Raw genomic sequence first — 19,260 nt, forward strand, 5'->3', positions numbered from 1 at the left:
AAAAGTATTTCTGTATGGCCTTTGAGTTTCTGTCAGAGCTGCTGCACTGGATCCTATTACTTTGTGTTTGCGGTGTTTGTAATGAGGTGTCTGGTGAGTTAATCGGAAATAAGAGATTGAAAAGGAGAAACTCAACAGTTTGATCAGGGGGAAAATAAAAAACACAGGTTCACTGTAGCAAATGTAATTATGTTGGTTTTCAATAAGACACTCTGAACACTGACTCTTCTCTTACTTGAATAAATGAATAAATGATAAATGATTCACAGACCTGAGAAACACTGCTCAGTGTCCAGGTCTCAGTGTTCTTGTGTAATATGTACTCAAAGGCTTTAATGCAGGAAGACCCCTGATGCCATGTGATTGTGGTTTATTGGTTCACCCAGAGAGACTTCACTGAAAAGTTTTTCCTGAATGACTGAAAAAAAGACAAGTGATCGCAGCAGCTCACAGCTTCAGGAGCCTTCGTCTGCTTCAAAAGGTGAAAGACCAAAACATCAGCAGCACTTTTCTATAAGATGACTGACGCCTCGTTCACATAACAACATTTTCAAGTGAAAAAAATCTTCCTTTGAGTTTTGTGTGTCCATTTACACCATAATGTGTGCAAAGCCACTGAAAATGCAACTTTTTGAAAACGCTCCGATTCCTAAACCAAATACAAACCAACTTCTCTGATCCTGATCATGAGCACTATGTCCATAGTAACTAGTAGTTGTGCACATGCTCAGTAGTTGAACACTCAGAACAATCTTTCCTCCATCGTGTCATGACTCCAAGTCCATTTTCTCCTTGAATTGGTCGTTTTATTTTGACAGTCACCGTAATAACAATCCACCTTGGTCGTCTGTCCACTTGAATGTCAGTTTTCTCCCAGTGTTCATGTTTATATAGGTATTGTTCTCTGCTGAGACCCCCAGCAAGCTCAGGTGGTAGAGCATGAGACTCATAATCTCAAGGTAGTGGGTTCATGTCCCGCGCCGGGCGCCACCTTCCAGTGGACTAACCACCTGCAGGAGAGGTTCTTAATCGGTGGTCTGTGATCTGGGTGACAAGTGTTGTCTTCTAAATAGATAATTTAAATGTTGTTTAAACGGAGCTTTATTCTCTTAAATAGTGATAGATTACGTGTGTGCGCTCATGTATAATTTGTGTACACAACAACCAATAATTTCATCCTTTTTAAATGTATTTATGCCAAAGACATCATAAACTGCCAGAAACAAGAGGTATTACATTATTGAAGTAGCATTAGAAAAAAAAAATGGTGGAAATGTAATAACTGCAGCCAATAATGTAATAATGCACAAATAGGACTGAATTTATTTGGAAAAAAAACAAACAAATTTTATCTGCAGTTTGCTTCTCAGAGATAGTTATGGTGGATGTTGTAGTGATGATATTCTTTAGGTGAGGATACAGACTGTGCAGCACTTGCTCTTCATGATATTGGCTGTAATTAAAAAAAAAAAAAAGATAAGATGCCAAATTATGTCTTTTTTACATGATGTATGTGCCCATGTGTACCGTGTCCGTACGTCTGCATGTTGCTAAGCTGCGTCTTGTTGTTGACCAGCTGCAGTCGGTGTCACTCCCTTCGATAATAATAACAATAATAGGACAGTGTGTTGGTGATACTGATTGTGCGACCTGGATGTTTACCATCAGAGATGCTGAGGAAACACAGAGAAATGATAGCTGGTGAGCGTGCATGCGTGTAATAAATAATTGAATCAGGACGCCCAGACTCTGCTGCAGCTTCATGTGAAACAACCTCAGAGTAAAACATCTGCAGAAGGGAGGCGCGTGTGCAGACATGCCTGGCCTGTCACTTCTAATCTCAGTAACTGGATGTGCTACTTTTTCACATGTTCACTATTCTTGGAACTGCAGTGATGGATTAGTTATACAATAACCCTGTGTGTGTGTGTGTGTGTGTGTGTGTGTGTGTGTGTGTGTGTGTGTGTGTGTGTGTGTGTGTGTGTGTGTGTGTGTGTGTGTTTGTGTGTGTGTCACACATTTATGAATGAAAAATGAGGTTAAAATCTAATTAATGTGAAGTTTAACCATAGAAATTCACTTTATTTAAATATGCACACAATTAGCCTTTACTTTAAGGGACTCAATAAATTCCAGTTCATGAGTCACAGCAGAGACGTGCAGGTTCACTGCACTCTCTTTTTTAAAAAACCCGTCCTGTGGACACAGATCATCCTGAGGGGAAATCTTGCAAATCTGCAGCATCCTCAGTTAGTGACCGTGCTGCACGTCATCTCGTCATTATGTCTCCTCGTAGAATCGGAAGTGGCCAATAAAGGGAAAAAGGATTTTTGCTCTGAGGCAGTTTGACTTTTCAGAAACTCTTGAATCTTGAAGTTCCTCTCCGACTCCAGCACCTCAACTGGACTTTGTGCAACTCAGTCCAGTCGTATGGAGTCACAGTTCAGAGAGAATACTTCACAAACACATTCTCGGATTTATATGTGAACGCATTAAACATTTTCATGCACAAACAAATAAGAATTTTGAAATGAAGTCATTGTGGTTCACAAATCTATTTTCTTACCTTTTTTTTTTTAAGCAAACAGCAAATTCATCTTCATTATTATGAGCTGGTTGTGTTTTTTTTTATATATATATATATATATATACATGAATCATCTTTTACTGAATTGTATTGAAATATTTGTGTGGTCTGTGGGGCGTCATGTGATTTTCAGTCTGGCTGAACATGTCCAGGAGAGCTCAGGTTGAAGACTTTCCTCCTTTCTGCAGAGTTTCCTTCCTGAGCAAGGGTCAGGATGAGAGAGACACCAGCTGCCAAAGAATAACTTCTGAATCAGTTTGCTGGGGGAGTGGCTGGGTGGAGAACCATGGTCCTGCTTGTGGGGTCAGGGTGATGTGGCGACAGAATATCTGAAGCGGAGGTCTGACGCATCACGGGACTTCAGTGAAAGGTCTGAACAAGCTGCAGAGGAACCAGAACGAGGACAGACTCAGCACAACTTTCTTCTCTCTCACCTGAAATGTTTTCAGAAATACTTTTAGCTGAACTGTTTCAGTAATTCAAGAGGTTTGTGACCGAGCCACCATGAGCCCACAGCAACAGTGTGATTCATCGGATTAAAAACTATAGTTGTTTGACAGCACTGCTTAAAATATTTAGTTACAGTTTTAGAGTTATTAAACAGTGCACAGTCAACCTTGGCAGCCTGTTGGACCCTCTGTGTGTCTGGTTTTGGCCCCCGGGCCTCATGTTTGACCCCCTGGTTTAACTCACCTGCAGGAGAAGATGAGTAGGAACCTTTCTGGAGCTCCGGCCAGTTTGAATCAAACTTTTAAAGAGGAGGAGGAGTCCTTTATTGTACTGGAATAAAGCTTCAGTTTACAGCTTACAGTTAGCAGTAGTTTTGTTCAAATCACACACACACACACACACACACACACACACACACACACACACACACACACACACACACACACACACACACACACCCACACACACACACACACACACACACACACACACACACACACACACACACACCGTGAGTTGATTTGCAGGTTGTTTTGTTGCTCCTTACCCGTGAGACTCTTTGTATTTATTCCCACACACTCAAGCACCTTGAACGTTTACAGTAGCAAAGCTTTCCACTGATCCACAGCCTGCTGACTGCAGCTGATAATACTCAGCAGTGAGGCGAAGGAAGAACAAGCATTAAACTTATTTAACTCACTATATGACAGGAGAAATTGCAGGGAGAGGACGAGTGTGAGAGGTAAAAGTAAAAACCAAAACACGAGTCTACTATTGAAATATCGAACACTGCATCTTGGAATCTCTCACGCAAAATAAATAGAAATAAACACTTTTACACCAAGGCCCTTTTAACTATACTTGTTTAACTTTACTCAATATAACTATCATATTTCAGTGTGCCACAAATGTCTTCCACATATCTGAAGTAGAAAAGAGAATAATCCAGGTCATCCCTAGTAGAACAGCATTCACACTAAAGCATTCACAAACTAACGCTGGATTGTAATACAAAGAAACATGAGGCACCATTTACTATCTGTTGTTTTTTCACAGCATCCAGAAACTGTTAATCCACAATATTTTAACTCAGAAACATGAAGTGAAAACGCTTCCTGTTGATCTCATTAGACGGAGTGGCGTTCTGTCTCTGACCTGCAGATTAAAGTCGTCCAACACATTTAATCTCAGAGAAGTTTTGGCCTCAAAACCAAACAAAGCAGTAAGAAACAGGAGTGACAGGTCCTGGTGCTGTCATGTCTTCAGGCGTGATCGACCAAGTCGAGTCTAAAATTGTGTTTGACTCTTTCTCGTAACAGTAAAATGACGGTCAGCTGTCTGAAGGAGAGTTCCTCTGCTGTCAGGAGAAATTGTGTTTGTGCAGCACAAACTGAAGATTAGAGGGGAGCGGGAGTGTGTCGGCAGAGAGCGAGGACGGAAAGAAACAGGAGGAAAACCCCAGAGACCAAAAAGCCAACGTGTTCTGCTGCCACGACTAATCCACTCTGTCTGAGAGATCAGACGAGTCTCCTGAGCGGCCGTCCGTTTTCAGAGCGGCAGCCGCCCTCCTGACATTGCTGCTCTCTGAGCATCACCCTCCAGATTGTAACCCAACGAGGGAATCCTCACAGTGGGAGGAGGTTGGTTCAACAAGTCAAACACTTTACGTACATGTTGCGTTTAACGTGCACAAAATCCAAAAAACTTCAGAGATCCAAAACGGCCTCATTACTGCCACCATTCAAAACAGAAGGATCCACATCATTATGACTTTACTGGTTACCTGGAGAGGAAATGAACCACTAACTGTTCCTTTAATGTTAAATATATAAACATTAAATGTGACAGTGAGATATGTGATCAGAACAGAGACTGCAGTTCTGCAACTGTTTCCGACCAAAAGTTACACGCACACTGAAACGTAAGTAACGCTCACTGTGTAATTAGATTGAAAACAGTTTAGGAGGACGGAACCACACAGCATACTGAACCGTCTCCTTCATTAAGATAGAGGACAGTAGCAGCTCATGCAAATGTTAAAGCTATTACTGCTAAACGTAGCCACATCACAGGAACATATTACTTCCTCATACATTGTTCATTCTCGCCTGAAGCGATTTCAAATGGATGAAAAGCTGAATAGGTAGAATACACTCAGATTTCATGTTAAAAAGCAGGTTTTCAGTCACCTTGGACCTTCCTCGGTGCCGTTCACGAGTAGAATCTGCAGGACGTGATGGGACGATACTTCATGCACGGCTGTTCAGGGGGATATTTTCTGCTTGGTTCCAGCTGATGCTCCTCTTCACCCAAACCCTTACAGTAAACATTCACAGCCCTGAACAGAGACACTGAATCCCAGGAGGCCTCAGAGCCTGAGCCGAGGATGACCTCTGACCTCCCTGTGGTGGAGGGGAATAATCACCCCCTCAGGGGTCCACAGAGCGAGCTGCACATACCAGCACAGACACAACGGACTCTGGAGAGACTTAATTCTAGACATCTTCATTTATTCTGTTATTATAGAATAGAATAGAATAGAATAGAATAGAATAGAATAGAATAGAATAGAAATACTTGTAACACAATTTCACACAGAAAAGAACAGAGAATGATTAGAATAGAAGATAAAATATCAATACGACAGAATAAAGTTAAACTAATAATATTACATAATATTAAGTGCAGAGATAAGCAGTGACTGATATAAACATAGAAGAATTAAATTAATAGCAAAACACAACAGACACTATTTCCAAGGAGGGGTTGGGTGGATGGATGATGGATTGTAGGATACACAGGAGTGCCATTGTTTTCATAAGTAGACATGTTTTGGAATCAACCCACATCGGCACAGGAAGAACATGCAAACTTCATCCTAAATGTGATTGAACCGTGGTCCTCTTGTTGTGTGACGTACCAGAGCAAACCGCTGCACCTCTATGCTGGCCGTGAGAAGTTCTGAAAGCTCAAGGCGAGGAGATGAGGTTAATGCGTTGCCCTTTAAAGGCTCCCGGTGCTGGAAGCAAGCGGCCGCTGTCAGACGGCTCCCGTGTCGATTCCTAACAGTTTATTAATGACTGCGAGTCAATATGTCAGTGTAGCCGCGGATCAGGTTCAGCAGAGAGCCACACGCTGCTAATCAACGCCGACAGGGAACAGGACTGGTTTCATGGTTTGCGATGTCTGCTGAAGGACTCATTTCTTTTAGCTCCTGAAGATGTTTCAGAACAGGATCAGTGACATTAGTGTCTGGATCAGATTCACAGTCCAGGAACAACGGTTGAACGCAGCCTGCCAGCTCTGCTGTCTGGGCATGTTTGGAAGATTCGCTGTGTTTGCCCGTGTTTGGCTGACTGACTGAATATTTACCTGTGAAACATTCAGATTATGACTTACTGCAAGAAACTGCAGGCAGAAGTAGTTTAACTGATGCCCCAGTCTGGTTGTTTTTTTTTAACACATTTTGTTGAGTTCTCTTATTGAATGAGAGTCTCTGAGAGTCTGAGGACTTTATGAGTTCATGAATCAGGATTCAGTGTTTGTGCTGCTCAACAGCGCTTCTCCAACAAAGTGAATATTTACCACACCATCATCTGTGTACTTTGACTCATTCCTCACACACAACAGATACCGATGAAACTTTTTCAACATTTGGAGCATTTCCATGTGTGGAACAGTATTTCTTCATAACTCTTTGGAATATGAAAATGAAAACTTGATTCAGTTTCCAGCAGGTTGTTTCTGCCTTAAAGTCTCTACTTTATATCCAACATTTGTTTTTTAGCTGTGTGTGTGTGTGTGTGTGTGTGTGTGTGTGTCTCTCTCTCTACTCCTCTCTCTCTTTCTCTTTACTTTCTCTCGCTCTCTCTCTCTCTCTCACCTCCCTCGCTCAGTGATCGATTGCCCAATCAAAGCTCTCTGGCTCAGCGCAGCATCACACTGCAGCTATAAACAGATTTATTACCTTGTTGCGTCCCTCCTGTTCGCTCTGTCCTCGCTCTGCCTCCATTCCTCCACCTTTCCTCTTATTTATTTATTTATTTATCTGTTGTGGTTTTATTACTTCTCATTTCTTCAATTGTTTCATATGAACCTGCCTTCACACTATTTCACACCTTTGTTCCCTCGTGTTTGATCAACTTTCTTCCTCATCAGCGTTTCACTCCCTCCTTCACTGTTTGTGTAGTTTTGTTGTTTCACTGCTGATCACTTCCTGTATTTTCTCGCTGTTCAACAATAAAAGCATCGCAATCATGAAAAGTATAGATCCATTATTGTTTGAGCCTGAAATGAGCTGTTTCATCCAAACAAAGCAAAATATATTATATGTCTTAACATTGAAGACTAAAGAAAACAAAGTATTTAAATGTGTTTACACTGTCAACTAAAAAACATGATTTTCCATTTATTATCAAAGAAATAAAATCAATGAACTGTAATCAGAGGATTTACGCTAATTGCTCGTCAGATCAGGTTTGATGTTGGAGTTGTACGATGAAGCAGCTCTCACATTGAGTGATTTGATCATTTCTTTGCCCTCTGTATTCCTCCCACCCCTCACTTCTCCCTCCTTTCCTCACCTCATTGCCTTTTTACCCCTCAGCCACTCCTCGGTCCATTCTTATGCACCTCGCTCTCCTTTTAACGCCAACCCTTTAAATCTCTGCTCTCTTCCCCTCTTTCCCTCCCTCCATTCTTGCTCTCCTCTCTTCCTCGCGGCCTTCTTTTATTATGTCTCTGTGCTGCTGACAGCTGCAGTGTGAAGGCTTTATGTTCTCTGGTCGCTCAGCCGTTGTGTGAATTAAATTTCCTGGAAAAGCCTTGAGATAGTTTATTTGAGTCAAACCAGAACATTTAAGGGCCAGGAGGAGAACATGCAGACTGCAGGTTCACACGACAGGCCTGGATTCTAATATGGATCTGTCATCAGAAGAAACAGTGATTTCTTTCACCAACATAGAGGTGAATGCAGAAGAGATTGTTGATCACAACAAGAGAAATCAAACAAGCAGCAATCAGTTATAATCGTGAGAGAAGAAGAAGTGGTACTAATCCAGCAGGTGTACAGTTCAACCACCAAATCATTGTTTCAACTCAATAACTGCATTTACTTCAATCAGGTTTGTGTTTAATCTAAAGTTTCCAATACCTGATGGTGCAACACTGTTCATGTTCTGTTCAGACTCCCTTTAAACCAGGAGTCCCCAAACCACCGGGCCTACAACCAGTACTGGTACTGGTACCGCTTCGTAGATCATTTGGTACCTGGCCGCAAAGAAAGAATAAAAACTTTAATTTTGAAAATGTATATTTAAATTTCTTTTAGTCGACTGAGTTTCATTTTGAAAACCTTAACTTCTGTCCACGCTTCGTTCCAGCGCTCGACTCGCAGTAGTTGTTGCAAAGTAACGTAAAGCAAACAACGCTGAAGAGCTCCTTAAACGGAAGGAACGGCCGAAGGATGAGACAACTGATGGATGAGACAACTGATGGATGAGACAACGGAAGGATGAGACAACGGAAGGATGAGACAACTGATGGATGAGACAACTGAAAGATGAGACAACTGATGGATGAGACAACTGATGGATGAGACAACTGAAAGATGAGACAACTGAAAGATGAGACAACTGATGGATGAGACAACTGAAAGATGAGACAACTGAAGGATGAGACAACTGATGGATGAGACAACTGATGGATGAGACAACTGATTGATGAGACAACTGATGGATGAGACAACTGAAAGATGAGACAACTGATTGTTGAGACAACTGATGGATGAGACAACTGAAAGATGAGACAACTGATTGTTGAGACAACTGATGGATGAGACAACTGAAAGATGAGACAACTGAAGGATGAGACAACTGATTCTATTCTATTCTATTCTATCATGGCGTCAACAGGTGATCCATGTGCTCCCAGTCCACTCTGTGTATTTTGTGGTCACTGTTTGTCTAACGAAGCCACGAAACCTTCAAAACTGCTTCACCACATTAAGGCCGAGCACCCTGCCTGAAAAGACACGCCTCCTACTGAAGGACAATGCGTCATCAAATGTGTCGGCACTGAGAGCCTTGATTTGCTGAAGCGAAGAAGCTCTTTACTGTCGGTGAAGATCTAATCCTGTGGTGAACTTCACGGAGCGTCTGTAACACAAAAAGCACAAGTTCCTGTTTCCGCTTCCACCACAACGAGATGAATTGGTGAAACATCAGAGGACGCTGAGGTGCAGTTTCCTACGGAGTCGACTGGACATGAGGAACATGCTTCGGGTTTCACAGTCTCCTATGAGAACCAGATGGAAACAAGTTCAGGGCTCCAGTGAAGCTGTGTTGTAATTATATAAACCACAATGCAATAATAAGTGAAAGTGCTTAACATGAAGTAATATTTACATTATATATGTAATAAATGAATTAAATGTGATCCAGCTTATTGTATTTTGTCTGTGTCCTCCCATCACACACCATCCTGCAGCGCCGCGGAAAAATGATGGTGCTTGACCGTCCGTCTGACCACTGATCCAAACGACACCTCGGATTGGTTTCCACTGTATGAGCTTTGTGTGCCTGTCTGATATGTAACGGCACCATGTGACACTTCACACACTGTTTTTTATTGAAATGGAGGGAGGAGAACACAACAGGTTAATGTAGAAGACATCCGGTTTCTTCCTAAAGATATTCAACTAAAGTAAAACAAAAGGCTCCACAGATATAAAGTTTGGCAGCAGTGACATGTTTCACCAAGTCAGTGAGAAGCAAGCATTGAGTCATCCAGCGAGAGAGGTTCGAGGCCATTGGTCATCACAGTCATGTGACCGCGGTCTGTGTTTACTGCTGCTAGAAGCCAATGGACGCCAGCAGCCAATGGAAAGGCTGCAGAAATCCTCATCTTTAAGTCCTCATACTACGTAATTGCGTCCGGCTGTGGGTTCCACCGTGCCGACCCGGATTCCACAAACATCTCCTCCATCCAGCCCACTGCAGCGCCGCCATTTCAACACAGCGCCCCCTCCGGAGCGGTTTGGGAAGCATGACAGGAGACTGACTGACTGACCAAATCAATCCCTGGAAGTATTTCTGCTCTGGTAGAAGCTCTTTTTTTGTGAGTTGTTGTTGATGAACTTTCTTGAGTTGCTCCTGAATGATTTCTTTTGCTCATGAAAAGTTTTCCCTTCTCTCGTTGGGAGTCATTTTTCTTTTTTGATGAACTGAACTATTTAAGTTTCCAAATGTCTTCCTGTTGCAAGAGCAAAAACATGCTCTGACACCGAAAGGGACATAATATTTTTTATGTTCACATAATATTGTTTGCCTGAGCTGCCAAAACAGGACAAGGGGGAAAAAAAGATTAAACCCTGCTGATGTTGAAGTGGCTGCGCTCATCAAAGGTGACCTCCTTCCTTTAAAAGTCAAACTGTGATGATTCATCCAAAGGAAAACACTGTTTTACTGATTGTTTCTCTGCTGCTGGGAGACAGAAATGTCTCACCTGGAGGGATGGACGCAATAGTAACATTAATAAACACATATGATTCAAATAGAGTGTTCAGTTCTGAAAACAGTTAATAAATCTGGTTCACAAAATTCACTTCTACAGGATGTGATTTGAAAAGAACTAACAAAGGCAGGATTGTTTCTGACAGAAGGAGGGAAATAAAAGCACATTTTTACTAGTTCTCAGATATTCCTGCTGCATCATTGCCTCCGGTGGTTTCTGTAGTGAGTACACTATGTATGTATGTGAACGGTGATCAGGGCAGAGTGGGGATGTTTTAGAAGGTTAATAGTAAAGGATATCAGATAAATGTAACGGCACAGGAATTTTATTTCCAGAGCATCATTCAGACACAATTCAAACCTTTACGACGAAACAGAGGAAATACATTCAAACAAGGCCGGTCAGAACTAAAGCCTGCTTCACCTTGTTTCTTCTGACTCCGGGAAGACTTAGTAAACTTCTTCCATGAGGACCTCTGGTCTGGATGTTTCATATTCTAGTAGCAAATCTGAGATACAGCAGGAATCAAGACAATTCAAAGCTTTATAGAGAAGAACTCAGATTTTGAGGTCGATCCTTTGACTCACAGGCAGCCCGTGCAAAATGCAAATAATGTTACACCACAACTCTTTACGTCACAGCCGAGGCAGACCAAATGAAATAGAGGATGTTATGAGCCATAATAAACTATCATCTTCATAAATCCTGTGCGTCCAGTCTCTGGAGCTCACACTGTCATTGTGAAGGCCTATAACTAGAACCCCTCAACAAAAGTCATTTGTTCTTAACGGCTCTGCCACTGACTACAAAATCTGCTGTTTAATTGAAGCCTGACGTCCAGACGCTACGAAGGACTGAGGGCAGGTTTCGGTGATTAGAGTCCACGAGACAAATCAAAGAATACGAGAGTCGTGAGGAGAAGAGAGCGGCGGAAACAGATTGAAACAGGAGAAGTGAAGAGAGACCTGAGAAGTGCTGCTGACCTGAACTGAGGCGATCTGAGGCGTGTCGTGTTTGAAAGCAGAAGGTGTTGGCGGGAGGGTTCTTCCTCACACACAGACCGAGGAGGGGGAGAAGTGAAGCGTGAGAGAAAGGGTGCGGTAGAGGATGGAGGTCCGGCACTGTTGGGTCCATCTGTCCGTCCTCCTGCTGCTCTTTAAATCTCACCAGCTGGCAGAAGTACCACAGTGTGTTTGCACCGTTACACAAAGACAGAAGAGATTCAGCTGAAATATCTGGTCAGTGTCTCAGATTGAGGACGAAACGGGAAGCTGACATTTGGAGAGGAGTCCTGACTTTATTTGACCGAAATGAGAAGTAAACAAGCATAAATACTGCGAGGTGAGCCACCATGGCGACTCGTCTCTCCTGCTGTCTTCTTTTCATCTTGTCCCTCACAGCCAAATACCTCCCATTGCTCTCCTTCTCCTCCTTCTCTTATTCTCGCTCACATTTCATTCCTCTTTGTATTGTACATGTTGCTTCCTCTCTGTACTTCCTGCTGTTTGCCTGTTTTTCACCCTCAGCTTCATGTTTCCCACCTGGTTTCCTTCCCAGCCAAAGTTTCACTCTTTTTTCTGTAAAGTCAGCATAAAGACACGTTTTTTTATCCCATGGAAGTAAAAATACACATTTATGTGCCGAGTCAGATTACCTGCTTCAGGCGAGTCCTCAGGGCACCAAATAATGAAGAATAGGGCGAGATTATATAAGTGTTTCTTGTATTTACTTTAAGTGGTGTTATCAGTGATGTGCAGGTTACTGAAAATTTAAATTGATGGAGTTACTCAAATACAAATAATACTAAGGCAGTTACTGAGGAAAGTTTCCTTGGTTTTACTTATAGTAGAGTCTATAAATGAGTCATTCTTGTACACAAAACTGTATCATTGTAGTGTTGCTGGGAGACATCAGCTGAGCTGTGGGCCAGTCTGAATACTGATTCACACAGTTCATCTGAAGTTACATCAGTTCGTGAAGAAGATGCTCTATAATCTGGATGTTAGAGGAGGAAGATGCTCTATAATCTGGATGTTAGCGGAGGAAGATGCTCTATAATCTGGATGTTGGAGAACGGAGATGCACTATAATCTGGATGTTAGAGGAGGAAGATGCTCTATAGTCTAGATGTTAGAGGAGGGAGATGCTCTATAATCTAGATGTTAGAGGAGGGAGATGCTCTATAATCTGGAGGGTGGAGATGCTTTATAATCTGGATGCCAGTGGAGTGAGATGCTCTATATACTGGATGTTAGAGGAGGAAGATGCTCTATAATCTAGATGTTAGAGGCGGGAGATGCTCTATAATCTGGAGGAGGAAGATGCTTTATAATCTGGATGCCAGTGGAGTGAGATGCTCTATATACTGGATGTTAGAGGAGGAAGATGCTCTATAATCTAGATGTTGGAGGCGGGAGGTGCTCTATAATCTGGAGGAGGAAGATGCTTTATAATCTGGATGTTGGAGGAGGGAGATGCTCTATATACTGGATGTTAGAGGAGGAAGATGCTCTATAATCTGGATGTTAGAGGAGGACGATGTTCTATAATCTGGAGGAGGAAGATGCTCTATAATGTGGATGTTAATGCATCTTGAAAGCTGAGATAAACTAACAACATGCCGACAGACACAGAAAGCTTTTATGGTAGAATCGACCTGCTATTTAAGGCTGTTAGCAGATGGATGGAGGAGGAGAAATGAAGCAGAAGAGAAAGATTGAGGCAGAAGACGAAGGTCCGACACTCGTGGCAGACGAGATTACTAAAGCTGTGGTGAAGCACCCGAGGAAAAGACTCCCACCAAAATAAAAGCTGAGCTGTTGAAGGCTGAGCTGGTTTACACTTCCTCTTTATATTCAGTAAAAACAGACGGAATCATAAACAATGCAAACATCTTCTCACACTGTAAATCATATTACAAATCCTCAAAGCCCAGACTATTTATTTTTGAAGAACTCTCATAAATGTATTTTCCCCGTCCTTCAATTCCCTCCCAACTTTCTTTACTTTTGTGTGTGCCGGTGACTCACCGTCGTAAACAGAGAGTCGAGGTCTGCTGACTCACCTGCTCGTCTCCCTCCACTGTCTCTTTGTTTATGCTCACATTCAAATGCCTGAGCGTACTCCAGCGCTCGCATGGCGCCGCCCTCGCACAGGACTGAATAAGACGTGGCATTGAAGATGGGGCACATTGATTTTCTTGGATGTTTCTGGTGTGGAGGAGCAAGCGGGTTAGGGCAGGCAGCAGCAGTTGTGAGTGGCGGCGCTGCACAGTGTGAGTCCTTTGTCTGGAAGCGTGTCGAGGCAGAGACCCGTCACCGTGACTCTCTGAAGGACATAAAGAGATTGTGACCACATTCTGGTCTGTGCTGCTCACAATATTCAGTCCTATAGTCGCATCTATTAATCTAATTCTTTATACATGAATACATGAATATGGCATGTATGTAAAATAGTAGAAGCTTTTTGGTTGCAGGTGGATTCTCAAAGCAACTGAATCAAGTCAATTTGATTTATTACATTTCTTCCAACACATTCACGTCTAGATGATCTGATTAAAAAAGAAATGTATAGAAATTTGGCATTACCATCCTTTAAATCGCCACAGAGTGTACAAAATCACGTAAAAAACCTAGATCCACCTCCTAATTATGAAGATGGACCGATCCGTTCCAACAGGAAATGAAAAGACCTGCCTGACAGTCTTCATGGACTTCATACAGAAAGAGCAACACACCAGGAGCAAACAGAGAAGAAAACCTTTGATATGTTCCAGTGCAGAGTGAAACACTTGAATCCAGCTGGAGCCGGTCAGAAGGAGATGAGTTTGATTCAGTTTCATTAAGTTGTCTTCTCAAAACACTTCTGAGAGCATGTGGTGACTGAAGGCTGATTCAGACTCCATAAGAAGGAGGAGAAAGTCCGGCACTGCAGGGTATCTATAGTATGGAGGGAAGTACGTAAAGCATGGCAAGAGCAATGGGACAAGGAGGAAAGAGGAAGACATCTGTACAATATTCAAAATAGCGTGTGAAGTATAAGGAGTGCAGGAGGGAAGAAGGGTCTCGTCACCAGCTTTAGAATTAGACATAACTTTGCACTCTGTGCCAAGAGACAAACAGTGGGGTCTGTGCTGGTGACCTGCAGGAAGTATGGGAGTGAAAGAAGGAATATGATGGAGAGATTGAGGAGAGAAGGAATGGAAGGAGGAGGAGTGAGGGAGATAGTGGTGTGGGGAGAAAGAGCGAGGGGCAGAAGATGTTTAGTTCAAAAGGCAACGGGCTTATTGGGTAAATATAAAGCGGTGGTAAACAATGGAGAAGAAGAAGTCAGTGCTAAACATCATGACAGGCTGCACCTATACGATGACTCTGTTTTCTTTCTTTTTGAACGTTTTGTTTTAAGTGACTCTGGGGAGTTGTACGGGTTGTAGATGACAGACTTCTACGTCCTTGTCTCTCTCGCCGTACGCTGAACACTCATTTCATTAGTATCCCGTTCATATTCACTCATTTATTCATGAAGTAACCTCACTGGGATTCCTGAAGTTGTCTGAGTGTGAGGTCAACCTGAGGCTGGTTGGCACAGTGGTGCAGTGGTTGGTTCTGTCAGATCACGAAGGTTTGAGCTCCGGCTCTTTGTGTGAGGTGTTTGCATGTTGTCCCTATGCCTGTTGGGATTTATTGTTGTGACTTCAGATCAAAGATGTGCTAAAGACCTCAAGTGTCACTTTTAAGAAAATCACCACTATTTATCCTCTGATATGTCAATTTCTGCAATTCATGTTTAAATTGTTGCATTTGTTGGTTAAGTGATTCACTCTATCACCTCACATTAACAAGGTGCAGCTCTGATTCCAGGTTGTCGTTAATGCACTTCAGAAATAGGACGTTTAAAATACAAGTTAACAAGTTTCAGTTCGTTATCAGATTCCTTTCACAGTACATACAGTACACTGTGATGTGAGACTCAGACTTTATTTTCCAAACACCTGGTTGAACTTGGCGATGCCAAAGAAATGTGTCTCCTATTTCCTCCAGAAATATCTAATCATCTGCTTTCTACTACAAGTCATTCTTAATCACAAAGGTTACACAAGCACAGACACCAACGTATTGAGGGGAAATGTAAATGTGTTTATGTGATTTCTCTTAATGAGATAGCTGCTGCTGTCCGATAAAACAAGTCGAATGGTGCCGTTTACATGATCACTTTAATAATCTGATCATGTGTGTGCATGTAAAGTGGATCAGTGTGCTGGAGCAGTGGCCTGCCGTGCGCCCAAGGTTTAACTTATAATAAACACGGAAGGTGAATATATGGTTTTACAGGAGTTTTACAATAAAACGATTTTGTAGTTGCTGGTGGAAACAAAGAAGAGTCTTTTTTTAATCTTCAGGAGTGAAAAAGTTGTGGAAACTCTGTTTTTGTTATTATGTCTGTTCAGCGTCAGTACAGCGGAGAACAGGAAGGACCTGCAGCCGGAGGAGAGGCTCTATTTTCATCCTGTTTCTTCTTCTCTCTCTTTCTGTAGGTGAGCGAGTCACACCACCTCAGCTCTACCCAGCACTTCCCCTCCCCAGCTCCCTCTTCTTCAGCCTGATCCCGTCCTCCTCTTCATCGTCCTTCTCTGGGAACCCAACACCACCATGTCTCCGTCAGCCTCCTCCTTCCTGCTCCTCCTCTTCATCTTCCTCCTCCCGCTGCCGCCCTGCCAGCCAGAGTCCCACCGCAGTGAGCCCAGCGTGGACCCCAGCCTGAGGACGGTGCTGCCCTCCATCTTCCCCTCCTCCATCCCGTCGTCCTCGTCCTACAGCAACACCTCCGGGCCCGGCGTCAGAGACAAGTGTAATGAAGAGACGGTGTGTCGGCCCGGCATCCTGCTGCCCGTCTGGCTGCCCAACAAGCCCCCGCTGGGCTACCAGGTGGGCCGAGCCGTGGTCTACTTCGTGTCGCTCATGTACATGTTCCTGGGAGTGTCCATCATCGCGGACCGCTTCATGGCGTCCATCGAGGTCATCACTTCTCAGGTGAGCAGGAATGAACAGCGGTGCTATTTCACCTGGAGCACTCATTTCCCCGTGTTTGTATTGTGCTGCTGAAAACTCAGGACAGTGGTCATACCTGGTAACTCGTGATTCCTCCGTGTTTCTTCCAAACTGACGATGATGAACACAAAAGACGTGGAAAATATGCTGTATTGAAATCGGTGCGACTTTTTAGTTTAGTTTAAATTATAAGATGTGACACTTTTGCTTCAAAGAGTTCATATATTGACGTTTTGATAACTCATCACATTGGAGAACTAAATGAGATTTTATTACCTCTGACAGAGAAATATTTCACTTTCAGACACATTTACAGCTTTAAATCATCAACTAAATGCGATTTTTCACAGTTTTACACCTTTCCCGTTGAATTTCATTTGAATAACTTCATTTGTTAGTTTTGTGACTTTAAAAGGTCTTATCTAGATTGTATGGTCTTCCTGTGCCCACGTGGCTTTTTTTCTCTCAATATGAAAATTTAATTCAAAAAACATGCTTGTCAGTCTAACTGTGCCTGAGTTGCCCCTGGATGTTCATGTGTGTGTGTGATGGTGTGTATCTGTGTTGGTTATGGGATGTACTGGAGAGATGTGCAGCCATCTTACTCCACAGACGAGTTCTGGGTGAGAACCATGGAAACAATCCACAGACATGTTTTTATATTTTTAGTGAGTGTGCAGAAGATCTGTGAGGTGATTTCACATGATTTATAACTAATCCGACATGTTTGAAGATGCCGGTACTGTTTCCTGAATCACACCAAAGCAGAACGATAAAGAAAGAAACATTTTTTTAATTATTCTGTTTATCAAAGTGTCACTGTGAGCATTTGTAATCTTTTAAAGGCACTTCACTGACATCGTCGATAACACTGTGCAAAGCTGAACGCACTCGAGAGAATATGGAGTGTTTTTTATCTTCTAAAGATGGGGAAGCGTTCTGGTTCTGGTCGACCTGAATAAAAGGAGATATTTAAAGTTGTATACTATAACCACAGAGAAACTTCTTTTGTCTCCACGAGAAGGATGACTTTTCTCTCGGGTTCGGGTTCAGGAGTTCCTGCAGTTTGATCTCGACGCCTCATCTGGGCCCAACCACTCTCTCAGGAAGTTTCTGATAACCAGTGTGTGTTTGGATTCAAATTAGAAGTTCACAGAGAAAAGAACTAATGAATCCACATGAGCAAGCAGAGAGAGAGAGAGAGAGAGAGAGAGAGAGAGCACGGACTGTAGGAGAGGAACAGAACGTCAGTAACTTGTCATAGTGAAACATCACTGTATGGAAATGGTCCAGGGTGTCCTGAACCGGCCCGAACTGTACACTTTATTGGATAGAAAAGTCTTCAGCGTCACCTTCAAAGTAGCGACTGTATCAGCCTCCCTAACTGGAAGTGGGAGCTGGTTCCTCATGAGAGCTGAAAGCTGCAGAAAGTTAAACCGTTTACTACATTCACTATTTTCTCCATCTCCTCCTACCACTTCTGCTCTCGTGTTTCTCCTGAAATCTCAAACGTCCTGAATACAATTTACTTTATTTTTTTAGCTCGCACCTCGAGAAAACAGTTTCAGTTCTTTGGGGGTTTTTGTCGACTTAAATGAACCGACGCTTCCACTCTGGTCCTACAGTGTGTCTTCTAAACTTCTCCCTGTGTTGTGCTGACGTTTCTAACTGCGCAGATGAGAGCCGATTCGTTCAGTTTGCTGACTGTGCAACAGACACTTAAAAATAGACCTTACATCACAATAATACATTCATGAGGCGGCGTATTGTCGTTTGATTTGGACATGACTTATTCATTCATCAGGGTTTGAAGGCATGTTGACTGTCAGGAAGCTTAGAAATGTGTTTGCATCATCAGATGGTCGTCTCGCTCTGCAGCTCCACTCCTGCCAGTTTCCTTAATGGCTTTTACTCAGATGCCCGTCTTCATGTGTTTATCCTGCGTCAGCCTGGTGTTTTCACACTGAATCAGCTGTGAGAGACTCTGCGGTCCCTGGTGGCCTGTAATGTATTTGCAGTCATGTTAAAAAACCCAGAAGTGGCGTCCCGGGAGGTTTGACTGGAGGTGGACGTTCAGCACGAGTCCATGTGAAGGTCGACTGAAGGAAGAACGAGCGAAAGAGAGCAGAAGGACAGATGCTCTCACAGTCATCTGTGCAAAAGCACACACTAGCCAATTTCTTAGTGATAAACTTTTTTTTTTTTCAACTGCATTAATCCCTGCTACCATCGCTGAAGGCTTGATGGACATGGGTGATGTGGATTCGGACTCCCAATGGAGACAGCTCGGAGTCTGACGAGGACGAACGCCAAGGGACTGTATACTGTATGTTTCAAGATGCTTGGAAAGATGTCCTCAAAGTTCTGATGGTATAAATGTTACCTCAGTATGTGGAGTGTGGAGGTTATGATTGATTTTAAAGCCCAAATAAATTGGAAACAAAATTGAATATGTATATTTACCATTTTAAGAAAAAAAAAAAAAAAAAAAAGGATTTTTTTTTTTTTTAAACAATTATTAAGGAGTTTGGTATTTCGACCGGAAATTTCTAAAGTTGCGAACAAGTTTTGTCTTTGAATGATCGTGTGAAGGTCAACTTCGCGAGTATGATGACTTCAAATACACCATTGGAAAGGTTATTCAATATGCTTTCCAATGCTATA

At 42.7% G+C, this 19,260-nt stretch overlaps 1 protein-coding gene across 1 annotated transcript in view; it reads left to right on the forward strand.

The window, feature by feature from the left end:
- The window catches only part of LOC308106947 (sodium/calcium exchanger 2-like), a gene marked incomplete at its 3' end in the record, with an annotated part of 182,031 nt that overhangs the window by 136,522 nt on the left and 26,249 nt on the right, over positions 1-19,260 (forward strand). Inside the window, exon 4 of the mRNA XM_080458990.1 lies at positions 16,083-16,578. Within this exon, the coding sequence (XP_080315116.1) occupies positions 16,198-16,578 (381 nt within the window). The 5' untranslated portion in view covers positions 16,083-16,197. The remainder of the gene's footprint in view (positions 1-16,082; positions 16,579-19,260) is intronic.

Source organism: Lipophrys pholis (assembly GCF_963383615.2).
Source record: "Lipophrys pholis genome assembly, chromosome: 3".
Taxonomy (NCBI): domain Eukaryota; kingdom Metazoa; phylum Chordata; class Actinopteri; order Blenniiformes; family Blenniidae; genus Lipophrys; species Lipophrys pholis.